Here is a 26,798-nt window from a genome sequence, read left to right on the forward strand (position 1 = left end):
CAGACTCTCTCTGGAGTTTCCCTGCTGCTGACCAGCCAGATCCAAAGTCCATTCATTCATTCATTCATTTAAAGCCATTGTGTTCTGATGGTGGGCTACGTCCTGAGGGGCAAGGAACCCTATTTTAGTCTCAGTTGCCTTATTTAAGAGTGTCATTCAACACAAAACCACATGGCCATTGGATGAGTTGCAGGAAAGAGCTCAAGGAAAGATAGGTGAGAAGCTGTCCCCTCCCGGTTTGTAGGGGATACAAGGCAGGGCACTTGGCCAAGCCTTGAGAAGGCTTCCTGGGCGGGACAAGAAAGAAAAGGAGACTAGAGAGAGGGAGCCCCAGAGCTCTGGGGGCAGGGCTAGGTGTGGCGGGCCAGCCACTGGTGAGACAGCCTCTTAAGTAGGAGAGGGCCCGGAGAGCAGTGGGTCTGTGAACCAGCCCCAAATTTCCAGTAGTGGTGATGGCTATGTGTTTCAACTCTGGTGTTTATGAATGCACTTTTCTTGTACCAAAGTGCTAATTGCTGCTAGCCTCAGCAAGATGACCCCATTTCTTTGTTTCCGTAGGGTGCTTTTCTGAATCAGGAGCCTGTGGGAGGAATGTGGGGATAGGGGTCCTTTACAAAGGGAAAGCCACCAACTGACTTCCCTCTAGCCCCTTGGAGGGAGAGTGGCAGCTGCCTTGAAAGATTCCTATTTCAGGCGGGGAAGAGTTTGTTGGCAAAACCATGTAGGAGGCACCAGAGTGCTGAATTAGAGCTTTTGCAAGCAGTGTATTTTTATCATTAAACTCTTGGCCAAAACTCATTTGTTCCACATGGCCTGCCCTAGCTATGTGCACACGAATGTGGGGTGAGTGCCTTAAAAATACAGTTTTGTTGCAAATGATCCATGGAAAAACCGAGTTAACATGAAGTTTATGAAAGAAGGACCGTGTGAGAAGCTAGGAGGCTCCTTGGCCTACTACGCCATGAACTAGGACTGTGTTTATCCAGCTGTGGAGAGTGAAGATCAACATCCTCTTTGGGGAACCTCAACCACATCACCTACAGGCCAGCTCCGTGTCATAGCAGCAAATGAGGGAGCTGCACTGGAGGAAGGCCCCAACACGGCTGGTCACACAGGAAACCACGATAGACTATTATTCTCAAGTGAATGTAGCAAGAAAATGTAATCCTTGAGTAAATAACCAGAACAGACTAAGTATATTTGTGTTAAACTGAAAAAAATCATCCAGATCAAGCCACTTAATACTTTAGTCCATGAAGGTAGAATAACATGTGCTGTTGCTTATGCCAGTAAAACAATCTTTAAAGATGTCTGATGACTTCTAGTCCTAAATATAATCTGTAAAATGATTAAGGAATTAAGAAACAATAAAAATAGCCCAGGAAAACCTTGTACCACTACTGGGCGGCCATTAACCTTTGACACGAAGCCAAGGGTTTTCCAAGCACTTGGAGAATTTCTAGAACTGTCTAGAGCAAGGGTCTGCAAGCTCTTTTTTAAAAGCCAAGTCGTTAATGTTTTAGGCTTTGCAACTCTGCCGTTGTATACGAAAGCAGCCATATCCAATATGTAATGAGTGGCCGTGGCTATGTTCTGATAACACGTTATATGCAAAAATAGGCAAATGGCCTGTGGGCCATCATTTGCTGACCCTTCATCTTGAACAACTGCATGGATGTAGAGAAACCGTCAGTTTTTTTGGAAGAGTTCTGAGTTCCTCAGAGCTCCGCAGCAGACTCATTTTTGTGGGGCTATGCGGTGAGGGTGCATCATTCCACCAGGCAGCAGCTGTGCCCTTTGTTTACAAACATTACATAAAGAAGCCTGGATGAGGACTGGCTGGTGCCATCAAAGAGCCCAGGTTTGGGGGGGTAGGGATGGCATTGTGGTGCAGTGGGGTAAGCTGCTGGGATGCCAGCATCCTATATCAGAATGCTGGTTTAAGTTCTGGCTGCTCCACTTCCAATATAGCTCCCTGCTAATGTGCCTGGGAAAACAGAAGAGGATGGCCCAAGTATTTGTGCCCCTGCCACCCACTTGGGAGAACTGGATGGAGTTCCTGGCTACTGGCTTTTGTCTGGCCCATCCCTGGCTGTTTCAGGCACTTGGGGAGTGAACCAGCAGATGGAAGATACCTCTCTCTCTGTCTCTCACTCACTCACTCTTTCCCTCTCTCTGTAACTCTGACATTCAAATAAATCAATACTTTTTTTTAAAAGAGGCCCAATAGGCCGGTGCCATGGCTCACTAGGCTAATCCTCCGCCTGTGGTGCCGGCATCCGGGGTTCTAGTCCCGGTTGGGGCACCGGTTCTGTCCTGGTTGCTCCTCTTCCAGTCCAGCTCTCTGCTGTGGCCTGAGAAGGCAGTGGAGGATGGCCCAGGTCTTTGGGCCCTGCACCCACATGGGAGACCAGGAGGAAGCACCTGGCTCCTGGCTTCGAATTGGCGCAGCGCCGGCCATAGTGGCCATTTGGGGGGTGAACCAATGGAAGGAAGACCTTTCTCTCCGTCTCTCTCTCTCACTGTCTAACTCTGCCTGTCAAAAAAAAAAAAAAAAAAAAAAGAGGCCCGATGACTCAGGAGGCAACAGACCTGATGCTGGATTCAGGGAGAGTCGGTAGTTTGAGGTGAAAGCCACTTGGGGGCTTCTGACACTTTGACCTTGATGGTAGCTTTAAGAGGTGACGTGGGAATTCTGTACCTGATACCAGCTTGTCTGACATAAGTGTTTCATTTGGGGCTGGGAGGTTAGTTTTCCTGCCATATTCCTGGTCCCTGCTGAACGGGCATTGCTGTGCAACCCTCTCCTCCAGCCCACGCTCCGCAGCCGGGGGCCGCTCAGTCATGTGTAAGGTGCCCATTTTGAAAGGTGGAACTGGGCCCTGGTTCTTGTAACCGAAGGACAGAAGGGAAGGTGCGGTTGGTGGCCGGAGAGGCAGCCAGAAGGGTCGTATCGCCTCAGTTCCTCGGCCAGGATGGTTAGTTATTCTTCAGGACTCCTTCCATTCTAGCAAGACCACTCTGGGTTTGTAAACGCCTCTCTTCCCGTTTCCTTGTGCTGTCTCAAGTAACTGGTAACTAACGGCTGACTTCTCCATATGCGTTCCAGAATCACGTTCTTGCCATGTAACACCTTATTTAATGAGTTTTAGATCTGACATCCATGAACACAGGTTCTGTAGGTTCACCTGTTATCTCTTTAACTTTGATCTTGTCTGGAAGCAACAAATCCCATAGAAATGTCCTTGCCAATGACTTTTCCTTCCTTGTCAGTGATCTGTCCCCATGCTCAGCTCTCCCACCATGGTCTAACACTTCATTGCTGCTTGCTACCTGGGGGTTTTAGCCACAGTCTCCTAGAAGGTTCTTCATCTCCACCCACTCCCTGTCCTTGACCACCTGCTGTGAGAGTTCTTAACATTAATCTGCTTTCAGGCCGGCGCTGCGGCTCAATAGGCTAATCCTCTGCCTGCGGCCAGGCACACCGGGTTCTAGCCCTGGTCGGGGCGCCGGATTCTGTCCCGGTTGCTCCTCTTCCAGTCCAGCTCTCTGCTGTGGCCTGGGAAGGCGGTAGAGGATGGCCCAAGTGCTTGGGCCCTGCACCCGCATGGGAGACTGGGAGGAAGTGCCTGGCTCCTGGCTTCGGATCAGCGCATTGCGCCGGCCGCAGCACACCAGCCGTAGCAGCCATTTGGGGAGTGAACCAACGGAAAAGGAATACCTTTATTTTTCTTTTCTTTTCTTTTCTTTTTTTTTTTTTTTGACAGGCAGAGTGGACAGTGAGAGAGAGAGACAGAGAGAAAGGTCTTCCTTTGCTGTTGGTTCACCCTCCAATGGCCGCCGCGGCCGGCGCGCTGCGGCTGGTGCACCGCGCTGATCCGATGGCAGGAGCCAGGAGCCAGGTGCTTTTCCTGGTCTCCCATAGGGTGCAGGGCCCAAGCACCTGGGCCATCCTCCACTGCACTCCCTGGCCACAGCAGAGAGCTGGCCTGGAAGAGGGGCAACCGGGACAGAATCCGGCGCCCCGACCAGGACTAGAACCCCGTGTGCCGGCGCCGCTAGGCAGAGGATTGGCCTAGTGAGCCGCGGCGCCGGCCAAGAAAAGGAATACCTTTAAAAAAAATAAAAAATAAAAAAAATCTGCTTTCATCAAATCACTTGTCAGAAGAAAAGTCCCTAATGTTTTCCTGTTGCCTCCTGGGTCCAATCTCAGCTCTTCGCTGCAGTATTTTAGCCTTCACAATCTGGTCCCACCCCATCTATTTTACTCCTATCTCCCACGACCGTTCCATGTGAACTTAAATTTCAACCAGGTTAATTTCCCATATCCTCTGTTACCGTGTCTCTTCATTCCTACCACTGTGCCTTTGCTTAATTTTGTCCCCACCACTTTTCAATGAGAGTATCTCCTCTCTGTGCCAAAATCTAATTATAATATTGTCCATGGGCAAAGCATGAGAAAGGATGGGAAGAGGACAAAGGCTTTATCTGTTCCCTTCCGCACATTCCAAAGGAGCAGTCAGTGTCTCCTGACCATTAGAAACATGACAAAATTATAGAAAGCATAAGAAGCAGAAGGTTTTGAGAAAAGCTAGCTGGGTGAGACGTGTCAAATGTTGATCCTTCTCAATTGCCCCTCCTGACTCTATGTCAAAGATACTGAGAGGTGGGAGGTGCGTAGCACAGACCCTGAGGATAAAGGGAGTGAAAGAAGATATAAAAGGAGCCACAGTCCAGAGAGTGCAAAGCAGGGAGACAAGCTCTAGTAGACGCAGCAGACTCGGGAAGCCACGGTGCAAACTGATGGTAAGTAAACTGAGGGAGATATTCCGTGCACTTTTTGGAATGCTCAAAAGGCTTGGGAGTGATGGCACCTCCAGGAGCTGGGAGAATAGGGGTGTTGAATTAAGAAAGACTGGCTGATGGGGCTGGCATTGGGGCATAGCTGGTGAAGCTGCCACCTGCAGTGCCGGCATCCCATAAAGAGGCTGCTCCACCTTTGATCCAGCTCCCTGCTAACGGCCTGGGGAAGCAGTGGAAGCTGGTCCAAGTGCCGCGTGGGAGACCTGCATGAAGTTCCGGGCTCCTGCTTTGACTAGGCTAGTCCTGATGGTTGTGGCCATTTGGGGAATGAACCAGTGGATGGAAGACCTCTGCTGCTCTCTGTAACCCTGCCTTCCAAATAAATAAATTAAAAAAAGGAAGACTGGTTGAATGAAAGTCATGTGAATTCCTGCATCTTTTCTTACTCTACTCCTGGTTGATTGCCCCTCCCACACTCTGGCCAGAGTGCTAATTTATGCCAAAATTGCTCATGAATGTTAAGTACTTGATTGATAGAGCTGGTGACACTGAAACAGAATACCATGCAGTGAGTATGTCACTTAACTCAGCAGAGGTGGGACTAGGCAGTACGAGAAGAATGGACATGAAGGAGGCAGGGGGTTTTGTCAGCCCCAAGGCAGACACATGTCACATCATCCATGAAGACGGTTTTCACACTGTCTTGGGGACCACCGCTCCCTAAGAACTTGAAATGTCCAGTTCTGCCTGATCGTTCAGGTGTCAGCTCTATGTCTCTGCTCTGGGTAGTAGCCACTATAATGAATGTCCATGAGGACAGAGAGCCGCTCTTGTCCACCACTCTGTCCTAGCTGTCTGTAACAGTGCACAGCAAAGTCTAATCTCACAAGGAACACTCTTGAGTCAATGGAACTGAAGGAGGGTGGGATTTCACATGAAAGCTGTGAGAACAAAAACGAAGTTGAAAACTACAAGAAGAGCTGTGTAAAATTTGAAACGTGTAGCCTCATTCTGATTTGTCCCCTAAGTGCTTGCCTTTCACATCTAAATCCTGAGTTTGCTTTTTGTGTGTGTATTAGTAAGAGACGGTGATTCAGTTAGACTTTGTTGAAGAATTTCCCCAGTACTCTGCACAGCTGCCTGTGCCACAGCTCACCTTGAATGTTTGCATCCATCTACTCCTGGTCTTTCTGTTCCCGTCTTTGTGTCCGTGTCTTAATGCTTCAGGTTTAAATAAGCGGTGATCCTTGGTAGAGCAAGTCCCTCTGACTTGTTACTTTTTAAAAGTGTCTTTTCACCTTTAGCCCTTCTCTATAACTTTTATGACTAGCCTGTTGAATTCTATCATGTTCAGTACAATTTTACAGCTTTTTACAGAAGTGACTTGGATACCTTATCCAGGCTGGATTGGAAGCAGATCAGTGGGGACTCAAACCAGCACTCTGATGGGATGCTGGTGCTGCAAGGGGTGGCTTGACCCACTGTGCCACAATGCCAGCCCCCAATAACATTGCTTAAGTGATTATAGGATCCTTCAATTTATAATTTACTATGTAATCTCAGGTCAGTTTTAATCACTACTGTTTTAGGAAACTGTCCATTTAATCTAATTTCTCAAATATATTGGGGTAAGATAGTTTATAATACTCTCATGTGTCTTTGATTTCTCTGCTGTATCTATAGCTATGTCCCATTGTTTACTCCTAATACTGACTCTTCCTGACCTTGTTTTTAATCAGTCTTGCTACAAGTTTCAGAATTTTATTACTCTTCACAAAGAACGAGCTTTTTGCTCTGTTGAGTTCTGTTTCTTCTGTTGAACTTTTGCTTTACACAAAACAAAATCAATTGGTGCTCTTTAGTAATCTCTTCTTCCTATTCCCTTTGGGTTTATTGTTTTTCTAATTTAAGTTCAATTCTTGAGTCATTAATTATCAGATTTTATTCTTTCTATATATAAGCATTTAATGTGTACATTTCCCTCTAAATCCCATTTAACTATATCCCATAAATTTTGATAAAGTATTTTCAGTATCTCCTAATTTCCATTGTGATTTTTTTTGACTCACTGGTTATTTAGAAAAACATTTTTAAATGTACAAATATATGGTTTTTTAAAAGTTATCTTTTTGCTACTAATTTCAAACCTAAATATATATGGTTAGAGATTGGCTTTCTTGATATCAATTTATGAAAATTTTCTGTCTTTCTGATAATAGCCATTCTAATGAGATGGTATCTCATTGTGGCTAGTGATATTTTAAGCATTTTTTCATAGATTGTTAGCCATTTGCATTTCTTCCTTTGAGAAGTGCCTGTGGCAAGTCCTTTGCCCATTTCTTAACTGGATGTGTTGTGTTTTCTTGTTGCAACACTATTCACAACAGCCAATAAATGGAGTCAACCAAGGTGTCCATCATCAGCTAAAGAGATATGGATGTATTATATATACACAAAATGACATTTGGTAATAAAAAAATGAAATTTAATCATCTGCAGCAAAATGGATAGGACTGGAGGACATGATGTTAAGTGAAGTAAACCAGACAGAGACAATTACTGCATGTTCTTCCTTAGATGTGAAAGCTAAAAACCCTGAATCTGAGTAATCTAGTGATTGCTGGAGTCTGCAAAGGTGGGGAGGGGGAGAGAGGGAGTTTAGATAATGGGTACTGAGTCAGAGTTAGAGAGAAGGAATAAGTTCCTGGTGTCACCTAGAGTATCAGGGTGACTGGTTCACAATAACCCATTGTGTATATTATGAGCAAATAGAAGCAGGGAACTCAAAGACTCCAATCATAAAGCAACGTCAAAGAAAGGGAAATGTTGAGTATCCTGTTACTGTGTACGTGTATTGAAATGTCACACTGTAGCCTATAGCATGTATAATTATTGCTAATAAAATAAAATTTCTGGGGACAGGCATTTGGCCAGCAGTTAAGAGGCTGCTTGGGACACACACACCCACACTGGAATGCCTGGTTCAGGTTCTAGCTACTTGGCTTCCTATCCAGCTTTCTGTTAACGTGCATCCTGGGAGGTAACGGATGATGACTCAAGTACTTGGGTTCCTGCCACCTGTGTGGGAGACCCGGATTGTGTTCTGGTCTTCCAGGTTCAGTCTGGCCCAGCCCTGGCTGATGTGAGCATTTGGGAGGTGAATCAGCTGATGAAAGATCCCTGTCTATATCTGCCTACTGCTTTTCACATACAATGAAAATTTAAAAAATTAAAAGTTTTCCAAAAATTGTTGAGACCAGACTTATGGCTTAGTACATGATTAATTTTTAAAAAAGTGTTTCCTGGGGCTGGCGCTGTGGTGCAGTGGGTTAAGCTGCCATTTGCAGCGCCAGCAGCCCCTATGGGCGCCGGTTCCAGTCTTGGCTGCTCTACTTCCCAGGCAGCTCCTTGCTAATGTGCTGGGAAACAGCAGGAGGCAGCCTGAGTCCTTGGGCCCCTGCACCCACGTGGGAGACCCGGGAGCTCCTGGCTGCTGACTTCAGCCTGGCCAGCCCTGTCATTGCAGTGGAACAGCAGATGGAAGATCTCTTTCCTCTCCCTTGTAACTCTTTCAAATAAATAAATAAATCTTAAAAAAAAAAAAAAAAAAAAAAAACGGTTTCCTGTATGCTTAAGAAGACTGTGTACTGGATCCATGTTTTACATACATTCATTAGATTAAGCTTGTTAATTTTATTCTTCAAATTTTATTAAATGTTTATCTTTTGGCTTCTTCTTCCATCAATTGCTGCAAGAAGCATGTAAAATCCTCCACTTTTTCAATTTCTGCTTTATATATTATCTTGAAGCTACATATTATTAGAAGCATATAAATTAAAATTTTTTCATCTTCTTGTAAACTTGAACTATTTATCAGTATGTAATGATTTTCTTTACTTCTAGTAATACTTTTAAGATGTATTTTCTCTATATGAATATAACCACATCAATTTTCTTTTGGTTAGTGTTTGACACACACACCACATACTTTCCTCATCTTTCCCCTATAAATGCATTTAGTATTTGATGGCTGGAATATTTGTCCACTGGAACTGGAAAATTTAATATATTCACAATGATTGTATTGAGAAGTATTTGGATTTACTTATACCATCTCACAGTGATTCTTCTTTTTAAATATTTATTTATTTAAAAGTCAGAGTTAGAGAGAAGAGACAGAGATCTTCCATCCACTGGTTCACTCACCAATTGACTGCCAAGACAGGTCAAAGCCAGGAGCCAGGAACTTCAACCACATCTTCCACTTGGGTGGCAGGGACCCAAGGACTTGGCCATCTTCTACTGCTTTCCCAGGCCATAGCAGAGAGCTGGATTGGAAGAGGAGTAGCCAGGACTAGATCCAGCACCCATATGGGATGCCAGTGTTTCAGGCCAGGACGTTAACCTGCTGAGCCACAGTGCCGGGCCCTATTGCATTTATTTTTTAAAATATTCACTGTTGGGGCACAACAGTTTTAGCCTCTACTGTGACACCAGCATCTCATACGAGTACCAGTTCCTGTCCTGGCTGCTCCACCTCTGACCCAGCTCCCTGCTAATGTGCCTGGTAGGGCAGTGGAAGATGGACCAAATGCTTAGACCCCTTCCACCCATGTGGGAGACTCAGATGGAGTTCCAGGCTCCTGGCTTCAGCCTGGCTCAGCCCTATCCTTTGTGGCCAATTGGGGAGTGAATCAGCAGATGGAAGTACCAGCTGGCTTGCTCTCTCCCCCCACCCCTATGACTCTGCCTTTCAAATAAAAATGAAGTCTTTAAAAAAAGAAAAAGAAAAAAAATTCACTGCAGAAAAAAATGTTTAAATGTAGACAAAAGAGAGAATAGCTTCTTTTGGTGAGTGGAATATATGTCAGACTTCTTCCCTTCACCTCTCGTGTCTCATCTATTTTAAATTCCTATCTCTGAGCCGGCGCCGCGGCTCACTAGGCTAATCCTCCACCTTGCGGCGCCAGCACACTGGGTTCTAGTCCCGGTTGGGGCGCCGGATTCTGTCCCGGTTGCCCCTCTTCCAGACCGGCTCTCTGCTGTGGCCAGGGAGTGCAGTGGAGGATGGCCCAAATGCTTGGGCCCTGCACCCCATGGGAGACCAGGAGAAGTACCTGGCTCCTGCCATCGGATCAGCGCGGTGCGCTGGCCGCAGCGCGCCGGCCGTGGCAGCCATTGGAGGGTGAACCAACGGCAAAGGAAGACCTTTCTCTCTTTCTCTCTCTCACTGTCCACTCTGTCAAAAAAAAAAAAAAAAAAAAAAATTCCTATCTCTGGATCTTTGCACTGATGTTTAGAAGAAGTTTTCACCCTGCTGCCCACTCTTTGCAGGGCTTAGGCCAAGGTAAGAAAGCATCCCATCTTTCTCTGTGCATATGTGAGGGGTATCCCAGTAAACCCATTAAAATGGGTGTGTGCAGGGCTCCCAGCTTCCTGTGTGCCTCTGCAATGTAACCTTCTCACCTGCTGCAGTCTGTTTCTGTCTTCCAAGCATGTGATGGCCTTTGAAACACAAGCTTTCCAAGCTGAGGGAGTATCACACATTCCTGAGCTCAGCACTGGCTTAGAGCTACCTTGCCCTCTAAAATTTGTATTTTCTGGCCTGTGAGGATTATCACTGGCAGTTTAATTATAGATATTAAATAATATATCTACTATATATAAATGTTTACACACACACACGCACACACACAGATAAATGTTTCCCAGAGTTTTGATTGTTGTGTGGTAATTTTCTCTTACTTACAATGTTGGAAACGTAAGTCCCAGCATTTGATCTTGAAAGTGTTCAAAGTGCAAATCTTCTAGCAGGATGGCAAGTTAATAACTAAGAAAGAGCATCATTGCCCTCTGGTGGAGGGACCTGCTGCTCCCACATCTAACAGACTCGCCACAACTCGTCCGCTCCACGTGTAGTTGCTGAGTTCTGCCAAATCTTCTATGAGGGCTTTCAAATCTGTCCTTTTATTTCCATTCTCCTGGCACTACAATTAGTACTAGGAGGTTCTGGGTTTTTCTTTTTTTTAAATATTGTTGTATTTATTTATTTGAAAGGCAGATTGACAGGCACACACACACAGATCTTCTGTACGCTGGTTCACTCCCTGAATGCCGGCAACAGCTGGGGCTGGGCCAGGCCAAAGCCAGGAGACCAGAACGCCACCCAAGTCTCTCATAGGTGTGGCAGGAACTCAAGCACTCGGGTCATCAATTGCTGCCTTCCTGCACGCGTTAGCAGGGAGCTGGATGGGAAGCAAAGTAGCTGGCACTATGGCAACAGAGTTACCCCTGGGCCACCATGCCTGGCCCTAAAACCACTGCTTTGATTCTCTACTTAGATATTCTTTCAATATATTTTCCTGTACTTATTGTTACACCTTACTTTAACAATTTTACACTAACTTGATGGGTCGTGTATCACATTCTTATGTGCAAAAATTTTGGAACCAATAATAGCCATCTGATTAGGGATGAAAACCATTTAGAAATCTAATAAATGTTGACTAAATTAGAAAAAGTATCTAGCCCCATTGATCATTTGTCAGATTTATTTGGTAAGCGGTACAGAAGTTCCCAAGCCTTTTTTTGCTGTAATCCTCAACTGACGAATGACATTCTCGTGTAATTCTCCTGTGGGGCTCACTCAGACTTTTTCACTTTTAATTACAAAAGGTACATGTGTCCAATATAAAAAAGATTCAGAGTTCTGCCATGAGTAACTACAGTGATGTTGGGAGCCAAGGTTTTCACTGTGGAAGAGGAGACACATAGGGAATGGGGAAAGGCAAGAACAACATGGTGGGGCTGGCCTGGAGCAGTGAAACTTGTGTCTGTTCACAGTCCCTATAAGCAATGACAATTCAGAAGACATAGATCTGTGTGCGTGTGCATGTGCGAGAGAGAGAGAGAGAGAGAGAGAGAGAGAGAGAGAGAGAAAGAAAGAGAAAGAGAAAGAGAAAGAGAAAGAGAAAGAGAAAGAGAAAGAGAAAGAGAGAAAGAGGGAGAATCTTTCATCCATTGGTTCACTCCCCAAATACCCACATCAGCTATGGCAGGGCAAGGCTGAAGTCAGGAGCCTGGAGCTCTATCCAACTCAAATGTAGGTGCTGGGTACCAGTTACTTGAGCCATCACCGCTGCCTCCCAGGGTGTGCATCAGCAGGAAGCTGGAATGCAGAGCTGAGCAGGGACCCAAGTCCAGGGCACTTGATATTGGCCTCCCAAGTGGCTGTGCTAGATGCCCACCTCCAGGTCTTCATTTCTTATTCTCCACTAAAAGAAACTAAGCATCACTGGACAAATGGCTGATTCCAAGGCTTCGACGGGAGGAAAAACCCTACAAAAAATCAACATGAACTTGAAACAGCCTATGCTGGAAAGTACAGAATTCCTCAAAGAATAAGAAGAGTCCCAGGGGCCAGCTTGAAAGGTCTCCCACTACTCAATTCTGACACAATTAGACATAAAAACTAATGATGGTAATAGACTGAAAAATATAGGAATCCACAGGTTTAATAATGCTAATGTAAATGAGAAAGAGATTTTCCTTACAGTAGAATGGTCCCTAATAAATAAAGAAAGAATTTGAAAAATCACATTTGGCACCTACCAGAGTAACAGTTAATTCAGCGAAGAAACATCTCTGGATGCTAAAATTAGTGTGTGAAGGATTGTTGAGAAACAGAATAGTTTCAAGTATCTCTACACCAGATGCTTATTAATTCAGCAGGAAAAATTGTTTTAAAGCTTTATTATTTGAAAGGCAGAATTATAGAGAGGCAGAGGCAGGGAGAGAGAGGTCTTCCCATCCACAGGTTCACTCCCCAAATAGCTGCATCTGCTGGAGCTGTGCCGATCCGAAGCCAGGAGCCAGAAGCTTCTTCCAGATCTCCCACATGGGTGCAGGAACTCAAGCACTTGGGCCAACTACTACTGCTTTCCCAGGCCATAGCAGAGAGCTAGATTGGAAGTGGAGCAGCCGGGACTTAAAACGGGCACCCATATGGGATGCTGGCACTGCAGGCAGCGGCTTTACCTGCTACGCCACAGTGCTAGTCTCCCCCCAAAAAACAAACAAACAAAAAAACCCAAAACATTTAAAGTAGAGAAATTGGGGCTGGCATTGTGGCACAGCTGGTAAAGCCACATATGTGATGCCAGCATCCCATATGGGTGCCAGTTCGTGTCCTGGCTGCTTCACTTCCAACCCAGTACCCGGCTAATGACCTGAGAAAAGCATTTGAAGATAGCCCAAGTGTTTGGGCCTTTGCCACCCACATGGGAGATCCACATGAAGCTCCTGGCTCCTGGCCGTGGCCTGGCCCAGCCCCAGCCTTTGCAGCCACCTAAGGAGTGAACTAGAGGATAGATCTGTCTCTCCCTCTCTGTAACTTTCATGTAGTTTTTTTTTTTTTTTTTTTAAAGGAGACAGAAATATCTAGGAGACATGACCTAAAACAAGTTCTCAAAATTAGCATCCATGTAATGGGACAGCTGACACCATGCACTACAGACACAGCGTCACTTCTGTGGTATTGCTGCTAAGAAGGCGTAAGCTCATCAGTCTCATCATGAAGGCACATCAGGAAAACCCAAATTCAGGGGTCACACAAAATAGCTGGCCCAGGGTTTCAAGACCTTGACATTTTTGAAAGACTATTGAAGAACTGTTCCTTCTTAAAGGACACTAGAGTTGTGAGAATGAATGTGTTATCCTGTACTGGACCCCAGGCTGGATTTATTTTCTCATAAAGGTCATTATTAAAATAATTAGTGAAATATGGTGGAGCTTAGACAGTTGTATCATATTAATGTTGGTTTTCTGATTTTGATAATTGTATCACTTATATAAGAAAACATCCTGGTTCTTGGGAAATAGATTTAAGCATGTGGGGTAAAAAGGCATCACATCTATAACAAATCTCAAATGGTTCAGGAGGAAAGCACTTATTCTACACTGTTGATAAAGGGAAACCTCACCCCAACAGGAGAAGGACAACTACTAGACAAAGAGTAGAGGAGTTAGAAAAAAAAATCACAATTTCGTTAACATTCTAGTAAAATTTATTCAGGCAAGAATCACCACAGGATGCTGAATCTAGGACAGGTAGATTTGATGAGGAATAGAATTATTAACATGTTACCCACCAAAAGGAAAACAACTATACAGTGGCAAATTGGGCATCTTATCCAAGCGGTCAAAATTCACATCACCAGTGAAGGGCCAAGGGCCGTCCAGTATTCCTACCCACACTGCACAGCCATGTCTAACCGAGAGGAGCCGCCAGAACAACTCACAGTGAGGATATTCCACTCTTCCTGCAGTATTCTTCAAATATATCAGTATTACAAAAGCCAGAAGTGCTGAAGAGCTGCTCCAGGTTAAACAGTCACCTTAATAATAATAAAAAATGATCCTCAACTGGATCCTGTAGCTGAAAAAAAATTACCAGTGAACAGCACATGAAATTGGGCTGTAAAGTACTGCACCAAACTTAAATTCCTGAGCACGGTTCCTGTGCTCGGGCCAGATGGTGTGTTTGTTCTTAATGAAAGATACATGTTGTATTAAAGGAGAAAGGGTAGAATGTCTGTAACACCCATTCAGATGGGTCAAGAAAAAATGTATTTGGAGAAAATGTGCAAATTGGAGAAACATTAAAAAGAAGTCAAAGTACAGAACAATACACATATATATATGTAATGTGTACATATATACACATATACATGTGTATGTATGTATGTGTATGTAAACTGTATATGTGTATACATATATTTCTTCTACTTAGAATTTTCAAAACAAATAGGTGATACTAAATTTGTTAGTATTATTTATTAAATACTAAATTTATTAGTATTATTATGATACCAAAATTATTAGTCTTCTCCATGCTCTCCCAGATAAGGGAACTAAGAGCTAAAAGATATTAAGGGGTTTGGCAAAAGGATGTAAGGGGCTAAATCTCTCTTTCAACCCTTAGCTCCATTCCAGAGAGAAAAAGTATCGAAAGTGTTAGTGTTTTCCCTATGAATACACAAACTGCAGCGCACATATGTAATCCTTCTGTTTTGATGACTGCATATTCTAATGAACAAATATATAAATTTGCTTAGGTATTCATTAGTTAATTCACACCTTATAAATATAATTTAATATAATGTGAGATTTTAGCATAACATATAGAAGCTCACTTTTGCATTTACTTTGATGAAAGTTATGTTTAGCCTTAATTCTGCCATCTTATTTTGTTATAATTTGTTTTTATGCCTTCCTTTGGAAAAGCATTTGTTGATTTTTGTTTTGGGGATTTCCTTCCCATCTAGTAACTACTTCTACCCAAATTTTGACAATCACATTATCTGACAAGGTTTATATTACTTGCATTGTTTTGAGGTATAATATGAATAAAAACTTTCATGGGAGAACCTGAGTCTGACTATTGCGTCCATTCATGAAAGGGGGCTACTTGAGTTGTGACTGTACATGTGAGTTGTGCAAGTCCAGATGCCAGCTGATCCCTGAGAAACAGATTTTTCTCATCAGTCAACTCAATTTTAATGGCTCTGGGGCACTCACTGATGGGGTCCTGTTGAGTTCCTTGTGTAGGTTTTAATGGAAAATCCCAAACAACTCACTATTTGAGGAGCAGGCATTTAGCCAAGTGGTTAAGATGCCTGACTGCATCCTACATTGGAGTGCAGGGGTGGGATTCCCAGCTCTGGTTTCTCACTCTAGCATCCCCCAGTCAGACCGTGGAAGCAATAGTGATGACTTACATAACTGGTTCCCGCCACCCATGACTAGATGGTGTTCCTAGTTCCTGGGCTTAGGCCCCAACTGCTCTGGCTGTTGTGGGCATTTGAGGAGTGAACCAGCCATCTGTTTCTGTCAAATAATTTTTTTAAAAATGAAAAAGAAATGTAATAAATAACTTTTAAAAGTCACTATTTGAAAAAACTTGTAGATAAAGTTAAAATTTTGGCTGGCGCCGCGGCTCACTAGGCTAATCCTCCACCTTGCGGCGCCGGCACACTGGGTTCTAGTCCCGGTCGGGGCGCCGGATTCTGTCCTGGTTGCCCCTCTTCCAGGCCAGCTCTCTGCTGTGGCCAGGGAGTGCAGTGGAGGATGGCCCAAGTGCTTGGGCCCTGCACCCATGGGAGACCAGCATAAGTACCTGGCTCCTGCCATCGGATCAGCGCGGTGCGCTGGCCGCAGTGCACTGGCCGTGGCGGCCATTGGAGGGTGAACCAATGGCAAAGGAAGACCTTTCTCTCTGTCTCTCTCTCTCACTGTCCACTCTGCCTGTCAAAAAAAAAAAAAAAAAAAAAAAAAGTTAAAATTTTAAATATTTTCATAGCAATTTTAAGACAAAACAGTAGCTACACTAGGTATATTAACACCTCATCTATGGTATTCTGAATTTCATAGTGGTAGGTATTTATACATATTGCAGTAGGAAATAGGGAGAGCTATAATAGGCTGTAGGTCTGAGAAGCAGACATGCTACATCTCTGAAGGCAGCACACACACACACAGTCAAGATGTTTGCTTTGTTCTATTTATTTCTTTGGGGAAGGGGGAAGGGAGATATATAGATATAAAAAAAATAAGTTTGTTTTTGCTTCAAAGAACTTTCCCTAGGAGTGGGGATTCATTTTCATCACATGTCAACATGGACGAACACTGCTCTCCTCTCCTGGCTCTCATGACAACTTGAGTTCAAGGTCTTCAGTGTTTTTCTGAAATCTAGTATGTGCATATTCAGAGGGACATACGGGTGTTCCTTCTTTTCTTGTTCATGTACAGAAGGTGCTGGAACTCTGGCTTTAAGAACAAATTTTTGAAAAAGCCCCACATCCAACTTGTCTGATGTGGTTCAGAACTAAATTACTAAGGAAGCACGCAGAAATAAATGGCCTCAAGCATTTAAATATTCTATGAAACTGCAATTAATTAAATGGCTGCTGACTTCAAGAACTATACAATAAGGGAATGAGGAAAGAGATAAAAGTCTAGATGTCAAGTTCAGAGTGAAGAATTAAGCTCCAGATCCAGTTTTGCAACATCTATGAATAGAGGGAAGGGATAAGAATTACATGAATAATATTAAATAAACAGTGCACACAGAACCGGGAGGTCTGTTAACATTAACTTTGCCACTGATTCTAGTTCAAAACAATGTTCCTGAGGGAAATAAGCACTTAGGCTGCTGTTCAGAACTTTTTGAGAGTTAAAGACTGAATATCAATCAACATTCTCAGTGTAAAGTAAATTACTTCTCTTAAAACATGTTATTTTATAAGTTGAACATCTATGTCATCCCTTGAAAATTCAAATGAGAAAGCAAAATTACAGAGAAAACCAGAAACCTCATCAATATAGCTAGACAGACGTTTGCTTGTAGTTTTTGGTATCCAAAACCTTTTTTCCACACATGGCACAGATGCCTGAAACAAAACATATAAATAAACAAATCATAGTACCAACTTTTTGGTCTATTTAAGTAAATCTTGAAGCTTAAAACACTATTTAACAGCATCCGAGAGAAAACACATACTTTTACCTGTAAACATGTTTTAAGTTCTATTTTGCCTGACAAAAGAAGAATATTTGACTAATACAAGGGTACTTTAAAAAGCTTATGGAAAGTATGCATGCATTTCAAGGTTTTTTTTGCATCAAAATACACTGTCCATTGTCGGTCTACCCCTTTCCTGTTACCCAAATCAGCAGTAAATGAAATACTTCTGGTATGAATAGAAAAATGGTGTTAAAAGAAACTTACCCTTTTTGTAGGCACAGCCCTGGCAGTAATGAGAACCTGGTTGGTGCACAGAACTTTTACAAATTCTGCAAGTGGAGAATTTATTCTTTCCATAAGGATCAAACCTAGAGTTTTTTTTAAAAGAGAGCAAAATGTAAACAACAGAAACACTCATAAATCACCACACTCTGGCAACACTTGGGATTAATCCATGTTTGCCAGGCTGTCTGTCAAACTCTACAACTGAAGGGCATAGCCGCCTTCTGGCCAGCTACTGTGTAATACGTACTTCCCACCCCCGCCCCGCTCCATGGAAGTTGTATGCTTACGAAGAAACAACTGTATTTATGCCCGATCCTGTTCATACCAGTTCTGCATGTCATCTTATTTGTGTGATACACATATTACAGACACGGATGAAAGTCTCTGATTCCATAAAACCACGTGACTGCTTTAGGATGACCAGCTAAGTGTGACTCACTCCAACTACTACTGAATTAGGAATGTGTGAGACAAGTGTTCAAAACTGGGGCACAATTGTAAGTGCAAGGATTCTATACTTTGTAAGTATGTTTTTTCTCCTCTTTAAAGATAACTAAAATAGGGGCCAGCACTGTGGCCTACAGGGTTAAACTGCTGCTTGCAGTGCTGGCATCCCATATGGGCTGCAGTTTGAGACCTAACTGCTCCACTTCCAATCCAGCTCCCTGCTAATGCACCTGGAAAAGCAGTGGAAGACGGCCCAAGTACTTGGGCTCTGTACCCATGTGGGAAACCTGGAGGAAACTCTTGGCTCCTGACTTCAGCATGGCCCAGCCCCAGCCACTATGACCATTTGGGGAGTGAGTTAGTGGATGGAAGATCTCTCTCTCTCTCTCCTTCTCTGTCTGTATCTGTGCCTTTCAAATAAATAAATAAAACATAATTAAAATATAAATACTTGTTATGATTTGTGAAGGAAAATGATATAGAACTCTTGTCAGCAGACTCATACTGAAAAGGCCTTCTCTCAATATTAATGATCAATGCCTAAATATATTAATGATCAATGCATAAATATATCAAAGTATGTGCCTTGATTTAAAATAAAATAAGAGGCCGGCGCCGTGGCTCACTAGGCTAATCCTCCACCTAGCGGCGCCGGCACACCGGGTTCTAGTCCCGGTCGGGGCGCCAGATTCTGTCCCGGTTGCCCCTCTTCCAGGCCAGCTCTCTGCTGTGGCCAGGGAGTGCAGTGGAGGATGGCCCAGGTGCTTGGGCCCTGCACCCCATGGGAGACCAGGAAAAGCACCTGGTTCCTGGCTCCTGCCATCAGATCAGCACGGTGCGCCGGCCGCAGCGCACCGGCCGTGGCGGCCATTGGAGGGTGAACCAACGGCAAAGGAAGACCTTTCTCTCTGTCTCTCTCTCTCACTGTCCACTCTGCCTGTCAAAAAAATAAAAATAAAAATAAAATAAAATAAAATAAAATAAGGTATATCCTCTTTAAAGGATTGCCTGCTTATAAACTATTTAACTGTCGCAATCCCTTTGGGTAAACAAGATTCTACTACATAAAAATGTCATCTTACAGTGACTGGAGTGCAAAATAACTTTGAAAGAAATATTCTCCCTGAAATTGGTAACAATACGCTGATTTAAAACTTCTTCCCTAACTACAAAATGATGTTTCTGTAAAGCCCTCATACACTGAACACCAGCATTGTCCTACACCCGGCATTTTCCCTTGTATTGTACAGTGGCCCATCTGCAAAGGGTAATTTTCCCAAGCCCAAAAGAAAATCACTTTACTCCCATGAGAGATACAATTCTTCCTTCCAATAAACTCAATTTGTTTGGACCTATATGTTTGGAAACTACCTTTTCTTAAAAGCATACTTTACCATACTAAAATGAATATATTAATCTTTGAAATATTACAATTAATTGACAAAGCCTTTTCTTTTTTCTTAAAGTAACAATGCACCTTATAAATATCATGGGTTCAATGCAATATAGTGGTATGCTTCCCAAAACAAGATGCTTAGAGTACCCCAAAATCACAGCAACTTTCTAATGATATCTGAGCATGTTTGAGAGCAAAAGGACCTGAGGATGTATAAAACCTACAATCTGTTCAAATAACAACAAAAAACTGAATGATCATAGATAGCATGATTAAAGTCAGTCAAGAATATACACTGTGACACTGCATTGAAGATTCAATCTGCTCTGCTGGTCTATAAACATTACTTAATAAGCACCTACTATGTGCTAGGCACTATATGTAGTAAAAGCCTTGTTTTTGTTATTTTGAATCTTCAGGATGATGTCACAAAACAAACACTGTTCATGCAGCAGATGTATACTGAGTACCTATTATGTGCCAGTTACCACTCTAAATACCAGAGATGACCATGAAACACAGCATCCCTGCTCTCATGGAGCCGACATTCTAGAAGCAGGAAGTAAGGAACTTGTCAATTTAATAGAACAAGCTATTCCGACAGTGCTAGGTGTTCCAGAGAGGAGGGGAGGGAGAGAGGAACTGGTTCAGATGCTGGCGAGGGAGCCGTCTCTGAGGAGCTGACATTTCAGCTGAGACCAGTGCAGCAAGGAGCCAGATGAGTAAGCTCTGAGGGATGAGCTCTAGGAAGGAGTGCACAGACCTCTTCAGAGGGATGACAGTAAATGAAGAATGAGGGCCAGTGTGGTCAACAGGGAATCAGAGCAGTAGGAGGCGTCACAGCTCTTAGCATGGAGAACCTGGTAGCACACGAAAGTGTGTTTAGACTTTGTTCCAAGTGGGGTGAAAAAACACACACACACACAAGAGGGTTTTAAGCCAAGGAATTACATGGCCTTTTTACAGGACTACTCTGGAGACTGTGAGGTGTAGGAAACCAGACAGCCAGGGAGACAGAAATGCTGTTACAGTATCTAAGTAAAAAATAACTGATCTGGGGGGCGCTGGCTTTGTGGCATAGGAGGTAAAGCCCCTGCTTGTGACGCCAGCATCCTCTATAGACACTGATTTGTGTCCCGGCTGCTCCACTTCCCATCCAGCTCTCTGCTATGGCCTGCGAAAGCAGCAGAGGATGGCTCAAGTGTTTGGGCACCTGCCACCCACATGGGAGACATGGATGAAGCCCCTGGTTCCTGGCTTCAGCCTGGCCCAGTGCTGGCCATTGTGGTCATCTGGGAAGCGAACCAGTGGATAAAAGATCTTTCTGTCATTCCCTCTTTCTGTAACTCTTTCAAAATAAATAAATCTTTTTTTTTTTAAAGAAATAACTGGTTTGGAACAGCATAATAGTAGTGAGACGGATAGAAGTAGGTAGATTCAGGTTATATTTTGGAGGTAGCTTCAAAGAACTTAGAGTTAGGTATGGGAAGTGGGGGAAAGGGAGCAATCGGTGAGGAATGCTGGCTTCCAGGCTTGAATACCTGGACTGGACAGTAGCGCCACCTACTATCCGAAGACGGAAGGAAGTTACCTGTTAGACATCAAATTGGATAACTCAAGCGACCATCAGATATACACCTAGAGCTCAGAGGAGCAGTCAGAACTAGAGATACATTTGGGAGTCATGAATATACAGCCTGGATTTATATCCAATACACTAAAGTCACTTTTGGAGACTTTATAAATTTATAAGAAAAAGGAAGTCTAGGGTTAAGTTCTAAGGTACCTGAATGAAAAGCAACAGCCAGTGAGGAGCCCCAGAGGCCAAGGGGATAAGGGGTGCCAAACAGAGTTACTAGAGGTTAGGTAAGAACAGAAGAGCAGCCATCCATCTGAAAGGTAACTCACCACCTTGATAAGAGAGTTTCAGGTGAGTGATGGGGATGAAGGAATGACTGGAGTGGCTGAAGGAAAGAATGAGGCTCAAGGACATGGACGGTGTCTGGACAAGCCTTCTGAAAACACTGCCATGAAGGGGAAGGGAGCAAGGAAATGGGCTGGCTTTGGCGGGGTCTCTGGATTTTTCATTTTATCTTCTCAAGAGACAAAGAGACAAGTGGGGGTGGGGGCAGAGAGGGAAAGATTGAGACCCAGATCCCCCATCTGCTAGTTCATGTCTTCTGGTCCAATTATAGAGACCGTGGCACTGGTATCTCCAGAGGCTGACACAGTGAGAAGGAACAGTGCTAACCAGCAGGTTACACCAGATCCCTGGCTCCCTCTGCCAGGACCTCTCATGCTTTGAGCACAATGCAATGATGAACAGTAAATTCACTCCCGCATGCTTAGTCTCAGGAGTGGGAACTTACACGACGGCTCCACAGAGGCTCTTACCCACCTTGCTTTTTTTGAAGTCAAAGCTTTATTTTCATTCAGCTTTCTTCCACCACTTTCTGTATCAAAATATTTCAGTAAGTTATTTCTACATACTTAACATCACACCTACTAATTCAGTTAGAAGTTCATCCTTTGACCTCCCACCATTAGAATAGCCTATATCAAAATTTTTAAATTCTCGTGAAATAGCTAAGTTTTTGAGATGCTACTTAGAAAATATTAGGGAAACAATGACGTTTATGTGAGATGCAGTTTTCTTACTCAGACAGCAAGCAGTACTTTAGGGGTGAGTCTACATTTACTCCATCCACTATAAAATCTAGAAGTTACTACTTTGGTGTCACAGACTCTGAGTCCAGTTCAACTTTCGTTTCCTTCCTGGTGAAAACAGCTTAAGTAATTTTTTTTTTATAAAGAAGATAAAAACTAGGTGAGGAGAGGAGAAATTAAATTCGGACTCTACACTATGACACACTCATCACTTGAAAATATTTAGTAGGTTTGCTATCTCCTGCTTACTATGTTAGGAACCTGTGCATGTAACTGGGAGAACTAGAGAGAAGGCATTAAATCACTGGGGGACCCCGTATATTCTTTATAGACAAGATACTCTGAGAATACAACATCTCACTTTACAAATAAATGTAAAAATATATTATTCACAGGTGGTATTTAATTCAATTTCTGTTTTCCAAAAGAAAAAAAATACCTGTGGTATTTCTTGCACCATCCTTCCATGTATCCGGAGTGATAACAGTGCCAAGTTTCTTTTCACCTGTTGTGATAAAATAGTAAAAGGGGCATTATAACTTGCTAGTTAATAAATACACCACATGGTGCCAAGGCTCCCAATGCCATCAACAGTCATATTACAGTGGGAGCCTGTTAATGCTGGGGTAGAGGCTAGTGAACTGAGATTCAAGATTTTTTTTAAAAAAATTTTATTTTATTTGTTTGAAATGCAGGTTGGGGAGGCAGGTGGTTTCCCATTCACTGGTTGGGAGTGGAACTGGGACTCACATCCAAGGATGCAAAACCCAGACACTCTAATCTGGGATACAAGCATCCCAAGTGACAGACTAACACAAATTACATGGGAGGCCAAAGTTAGAGATTTAAGAACCACACCTAAGAGATGAGACATTTGGGCCAGCACATAATATAAAGATATTTAATTCAAACTTACTCAAATACACACACAAGTCCAAAAACCACTGCAAGTACAAGATGAAGCAGAGTTACAGACAGTCAGTGTCAAGTAAGATCATGCACTTTCTGAAGGGATGGACAGGTCAGCCTATGATCACACTGCACAACTCTGAATATACTGAAAACCAGTGAATTGTACACTTAAAGTGCATGAATTGCATGGCATGTGAATTACGTCTTAATGGTTATTTTCTTAAAGCTTAATGTAAGGCAACAATGGTATGTGGTGTAGTATCCAGAAGGAGGGAGGCATTAGTTGCACTCTGGCCCACATATGGAGCAGAGTTTAATTCTGTGTCACGCAGTAGTGAGTTATGACAGAGGACACACTAGGGACCTTTGTACCAGGCATTACCTATGTCATTTCATGTAATTCTCAAAAAAACCCAAGGCTTATGTTGCGTTCTCATTTTCAGATGGGAAATCTGGGAACACCACGCAGCTTTGCCATGGGTCTGTGTGTCCAGACTGTATCCATCTACCACGGGGATGCCCACAGGTCATGTTCATTAGACCATAATCAGGATTAAGAGGAGTGGAACTCTTGTCACAGAAGAGCCAGAGGGAGAGGATTTGGGAACTTGACAGCTGCTTTTAAACACATAAACAGCTTGGTAGGTCCACAGGGTGTATTTTCTACAAATCTTAAGAGTTTGAATTAAAAACACTGGGTGGCAACCACAGAGGAAAATACTTTCCTCAAGCCAGCAATGCCTCCTTGCAGAGACTTCTTCGTAGGTCGTGGGGGTCTCCAGCCTCCCCCACCCAGATACTGTTTCTTTCATAGGATGGGATGCATTCAGAATAAGCAACGAAGCCAATTTAGTAAGGCACGTCCTAAATAACCGAATGGGGCATACTTACAGCACTAAAAAAAAGTATTCGTTGTTTATCTTAAATTAAAATTCAATTGGAGGTCTGGAATTGCTAGATCTCGCAACTCCACACGCTACAGAAATGACTTTTAAGGTCCATTTTAAGCCTGACGGAGGCGGTCGAGAAGCCGTAACTGATGAGGCGAGAGCCAGAAGGCGGCGACGGCAATGGGCAAAAAGGTGCAGAACTAAGGCCATTCTGATGACAAAATATACGGGATTACACAGTCGATGAGGGGCAGGAAGGGTCACAGGGCAAGGGTGGGAGAACACAGGCTAGACTTAGAGACCTGTGGGAAAAGGAAAAACCAAGTTCCCAGGAGAGTCCGAGTAAGTTCTCCCAGCCTCCTCTCCCCACACAAGCGGCCCCTTAACTCACATTTTTCGCACACCATCTTTCCGCCGACGATTCGCCCTCCTCGCCCCAGAATCAGCCGCAGCTTGAAAACATCAACACTACAGCCTGGGAAGAATTTTCCTTCCGGGCTACGTCAATCTACTTCCGGCCCCTAATCCTCCGCTCCCGCCAATCCTACGCCTGGAAAGCCGCGGGAGGCATGAACGCCAGCGGGTAGGCGGGGCTGCCTCGTTTGTCCGCCCATCCCCTTCTGCGATTGGCTGTGCGACCGTGGGTCTCCGCCCCGCGCGCTTGCGCCTGCGCGTGGGCTGGGGCAGCCCGTTGTGCCTTGATGGTGGGAGGCAGTAGTTCCCTTTCCCTTCGCGGGCGGGAGAGTTAGGTAAGCCCCGTTGGCTGCGTTCTCCTCTGGGAGGTGTGGAAGGCGCCTCCGCCAACTGCCCGAGTGGTCGCGAGCTTGCGCGCCCCCGCCGGCCCTCGGAGGGCCTCCTTCCGCGTGACCCAGGGGCTCCCCTGCTGGACCGCTCCTCTTTCTCAGGCGCGTTCCTGCCCGCGTCCCTCAGCTTTCGCCGGCTGACGGGCCGAGCCCCAGTGACCCGGTGTGGGGTGGGGCTGCGGATGAAGTCCGCGACCCGGGCGGCGGCTGCCCCGGGAGGGCTCGCCGGCGCCCTGCTGGCCGGCGTGGGCGGGCCGAGATCGCCGGCGCCGTGGCGGTGGCCCCGCGAAGGCGCGCCCGGCAGGTGTCCTCGTGGGCCCGCCGAGAAGGGCAGGCGCTTCACCTGCCCGGGTTCCTTCGTTCTTTGAGCAGGCGCTGGAGTGTGGCTTCTGCTGCTGGGATTCCGAGGGTGGCCCAGAGAAAGTAAGGGGGATCTGTTGAGAGAATGGATTTCTGTTCCCCCTACCCGACCCGCAGGCAGCTGAGAGTCTGAGAAACTTTGTCCCTGCTTGTCGCCCGTTCTCTACCGGATCCCTCGTGTGTCCCTTTATGTCTGTAGCGCTGGGGAGCTTGGAACAAGTCTCCTGACTTGTTTTTCTTGTTTAATCAGTAAACTACTTGCCTTTGATAAATGACCGCGGGAATCAAATAAGAGCTATTCGCCAGTGAGCTCCATCCTCTCCCCACCCACATATGCATTTATGTATTTTTTAGGGCTGTTTCTGTTTGGTGGAATATTCACAGTGTAACACGTTGACTATTTAATAAAGTCTGTACTCCACACTGCCAATACAATGCATAAGCTCTCAGGTAACTAAATACATGAGACAGTAAAATTTTTTCTGCCTCCATTCATGTTTTATTCTTGATTGGAATCTAGCACCTGTAACAGACCTAGTCATTTTGGAAATGCTAGTCTAGGGATCCCTTAGTTTAGGGTAATGCTCTTTGAGTTCTTTGGTTGCCTAGGCTGCCACTTGAATATTCCAGTGTGTCCTTGGCATTTGCTAGATGTGAACCGTGATGTTAGATGAGGAGGGACACCAACATTTGAGCCAAAGTGTATTTGTGAGGTTTCTAGAAAGCAGAGGTTGCATTTCCAACAGAGGCAGATCATTTAATTCATGCAGTGGATTTCACCTTTCATTTCAAAATGGGTGGCTTACCTGGTCCTAGTATGTGGCTCTTGGCAGAAACCAGCCACACGTATTTAAGAAATGAGTAAAAGGGTCCCTTTTAGTCTCTGAAATGTTTGTACCGTATTAAAAAAATTAAAATGTTAAGCTTACATGTACAGTTACATGTATATATCTTCTTGTGTTTTGAACCAATACAGTGCCCCCAGAAAACTGACTTTGTATGGCTGATTTTTAGAGATTGAAATGTTGAAAATGGGAAGAAGTCATGACATGTAATTTTTCTTTTCTTGTTTTTCATTATATAGTCACCCAAGGAAGCACCATGAAAAATACTGATATCAGGAGACTATTTTATGCCCATCTTTTATGCGTGCTTTCTGTTATCCTGAGCACCTTTGTTCCATCATTCTTTTTGGAAAGTTTCTCGATATTGGAGACCCACCTGACGTGGTTGGGCATCTGCTCTGTTTCTGTAACTGCTGTCAATCTAGTGTTATATTTAGTAGTGAAACCAAATGTATCCTCCAAGAGAAGTTCATCATCACATAAGGTAATGTTTATTTTTTTTTTTTAGAAGATTTCTTTATGTATTTGAAAGCCACAGTTCCAGAGAGGAGAGGCAGAGAGAAAGGTCTTTCACCCCTAGATGGTGGCAACAGCCAGTGCTGGGCCAGGCTGAAGCCGGGAGTTTCACCTGGGTCTCCCGCATGGGCGGCAGGGGCCCAGATGCTTGCATCATCCTCTGTTGCTTTTCCCAGGCCATTAGCAGGGAGCGGGACCAGAAGTAGAGCAGCTGGGACTCGAACCAGCGCCTATATGGGATGCTGGTGTCACAGGTGGCAGCTTTACATGCTGCACGACAGCACTACCCCAAAGCTTTTTATTTTATTTTTTAAAAGATTTATTTATTTATCTGAAAGTTAGAGTTACAGA

At 44.2% G+C, this 26,798-nt stretch overlaps 2 protein-coding genes across 8 annotated transcripts in view; one reads left to right on the plus strand and one right to left on the minus strand.

Moving 5' to 3' along the window:
• Positions 1-16,349: 16,349 nt before the first annotated feature.
• Positions 16,350-24,400, minus strand: CRIPT (CXXC repeat containing interactor of PDZ3 domain). Its single transcript, XM_002709887.6, has 5 exons — positions 24,315-24,400; positions 22,561-22,626; positions 21,853-21,907; positions 17,591-17,694; positions 16,350-17,252 (listed from the first exon to the last, which is right to left on the minus strand). Exons 1-5 carry the CDS (start codon positions 24,328-24,330, stop codon positions 17,188-17,190), a joined length of 306 nt encoding a protein of 101 aa, XP_002709933.1. The 5' UTR covers positions 24,331-24,400; the 3' UTR covers positions 16,350-17,187.
• Positions 24,401-24,532: 132 nt separating this feature from the next.
• Positions 24,533-26,798, plus strand: part of PIGF (phosphatidylinositol glycan anchor biosynthesis class F) — a 36,722-nt gene continuing 34,456 nt past the window's right edge. For 2 of the 7 annotated variants that reach the window (XM_008254442.5, XM_051842949.3), the window contains exons 1-3: positions 24,535-24,672; positions 25,441-25,536; positions 26,171-26,415. In XM_008254442.5, coding sequence (XP_008252664.1) covers positions 25,521-25,536; positions 26,171-26,415 — 261 coding nt within the window. In that variant the 5' untranslated portion in view covers positions 24,535-24,672; positions 25,441-25,520. Of the gene's footprint in view, positions 24,673-25,009; positions 25,150-25,440; positions 25,537-26,170; positions 26,416-26,798 lie in introns of those variants that run through there. The other 5 variants (XM_089327703.1, XM_008254443.4, XM_089327705.1 and 2 more) reach the window with 5 other exon arrangements.

This window comes from Oryctolagus cuniculus, chromosome 2 (assembly GCF_051225735.1).
Source record: "Oryctolagus cuniculus isolate XC-2025 breed Fujian yellow rabbit chromosome 2, ASM5122573v1, whole genome shotgun sequence".
NCBI classification, from domain to species: Eukaryota; Metazoa; Chordata; class Mammalia; order Lagomorpha; family Leporidae; genus Oryctolagus; species Oryctolagus cuniculus.

Excerpts from the sequence above, each read along its gene's own strand:
- CRIPT (XM_002709887.6), bottom strand. Across the intron at positions 21,908-22,560 it reads TGGTGCAAGAAATACCACAG|AAAGTGGTGGAAGAAAGCTG; the intron begins GTATTTTTTTTC and ends ATTTTGATACAG. Across the intron at positions 17,695-21,852 it reads TTGACTTCAAAAAAAGCAAG|GTTTGATCCTTATGGAAAGA; the intron begins GTGGGTAAGAGC and ends AAAAAACTCTAG.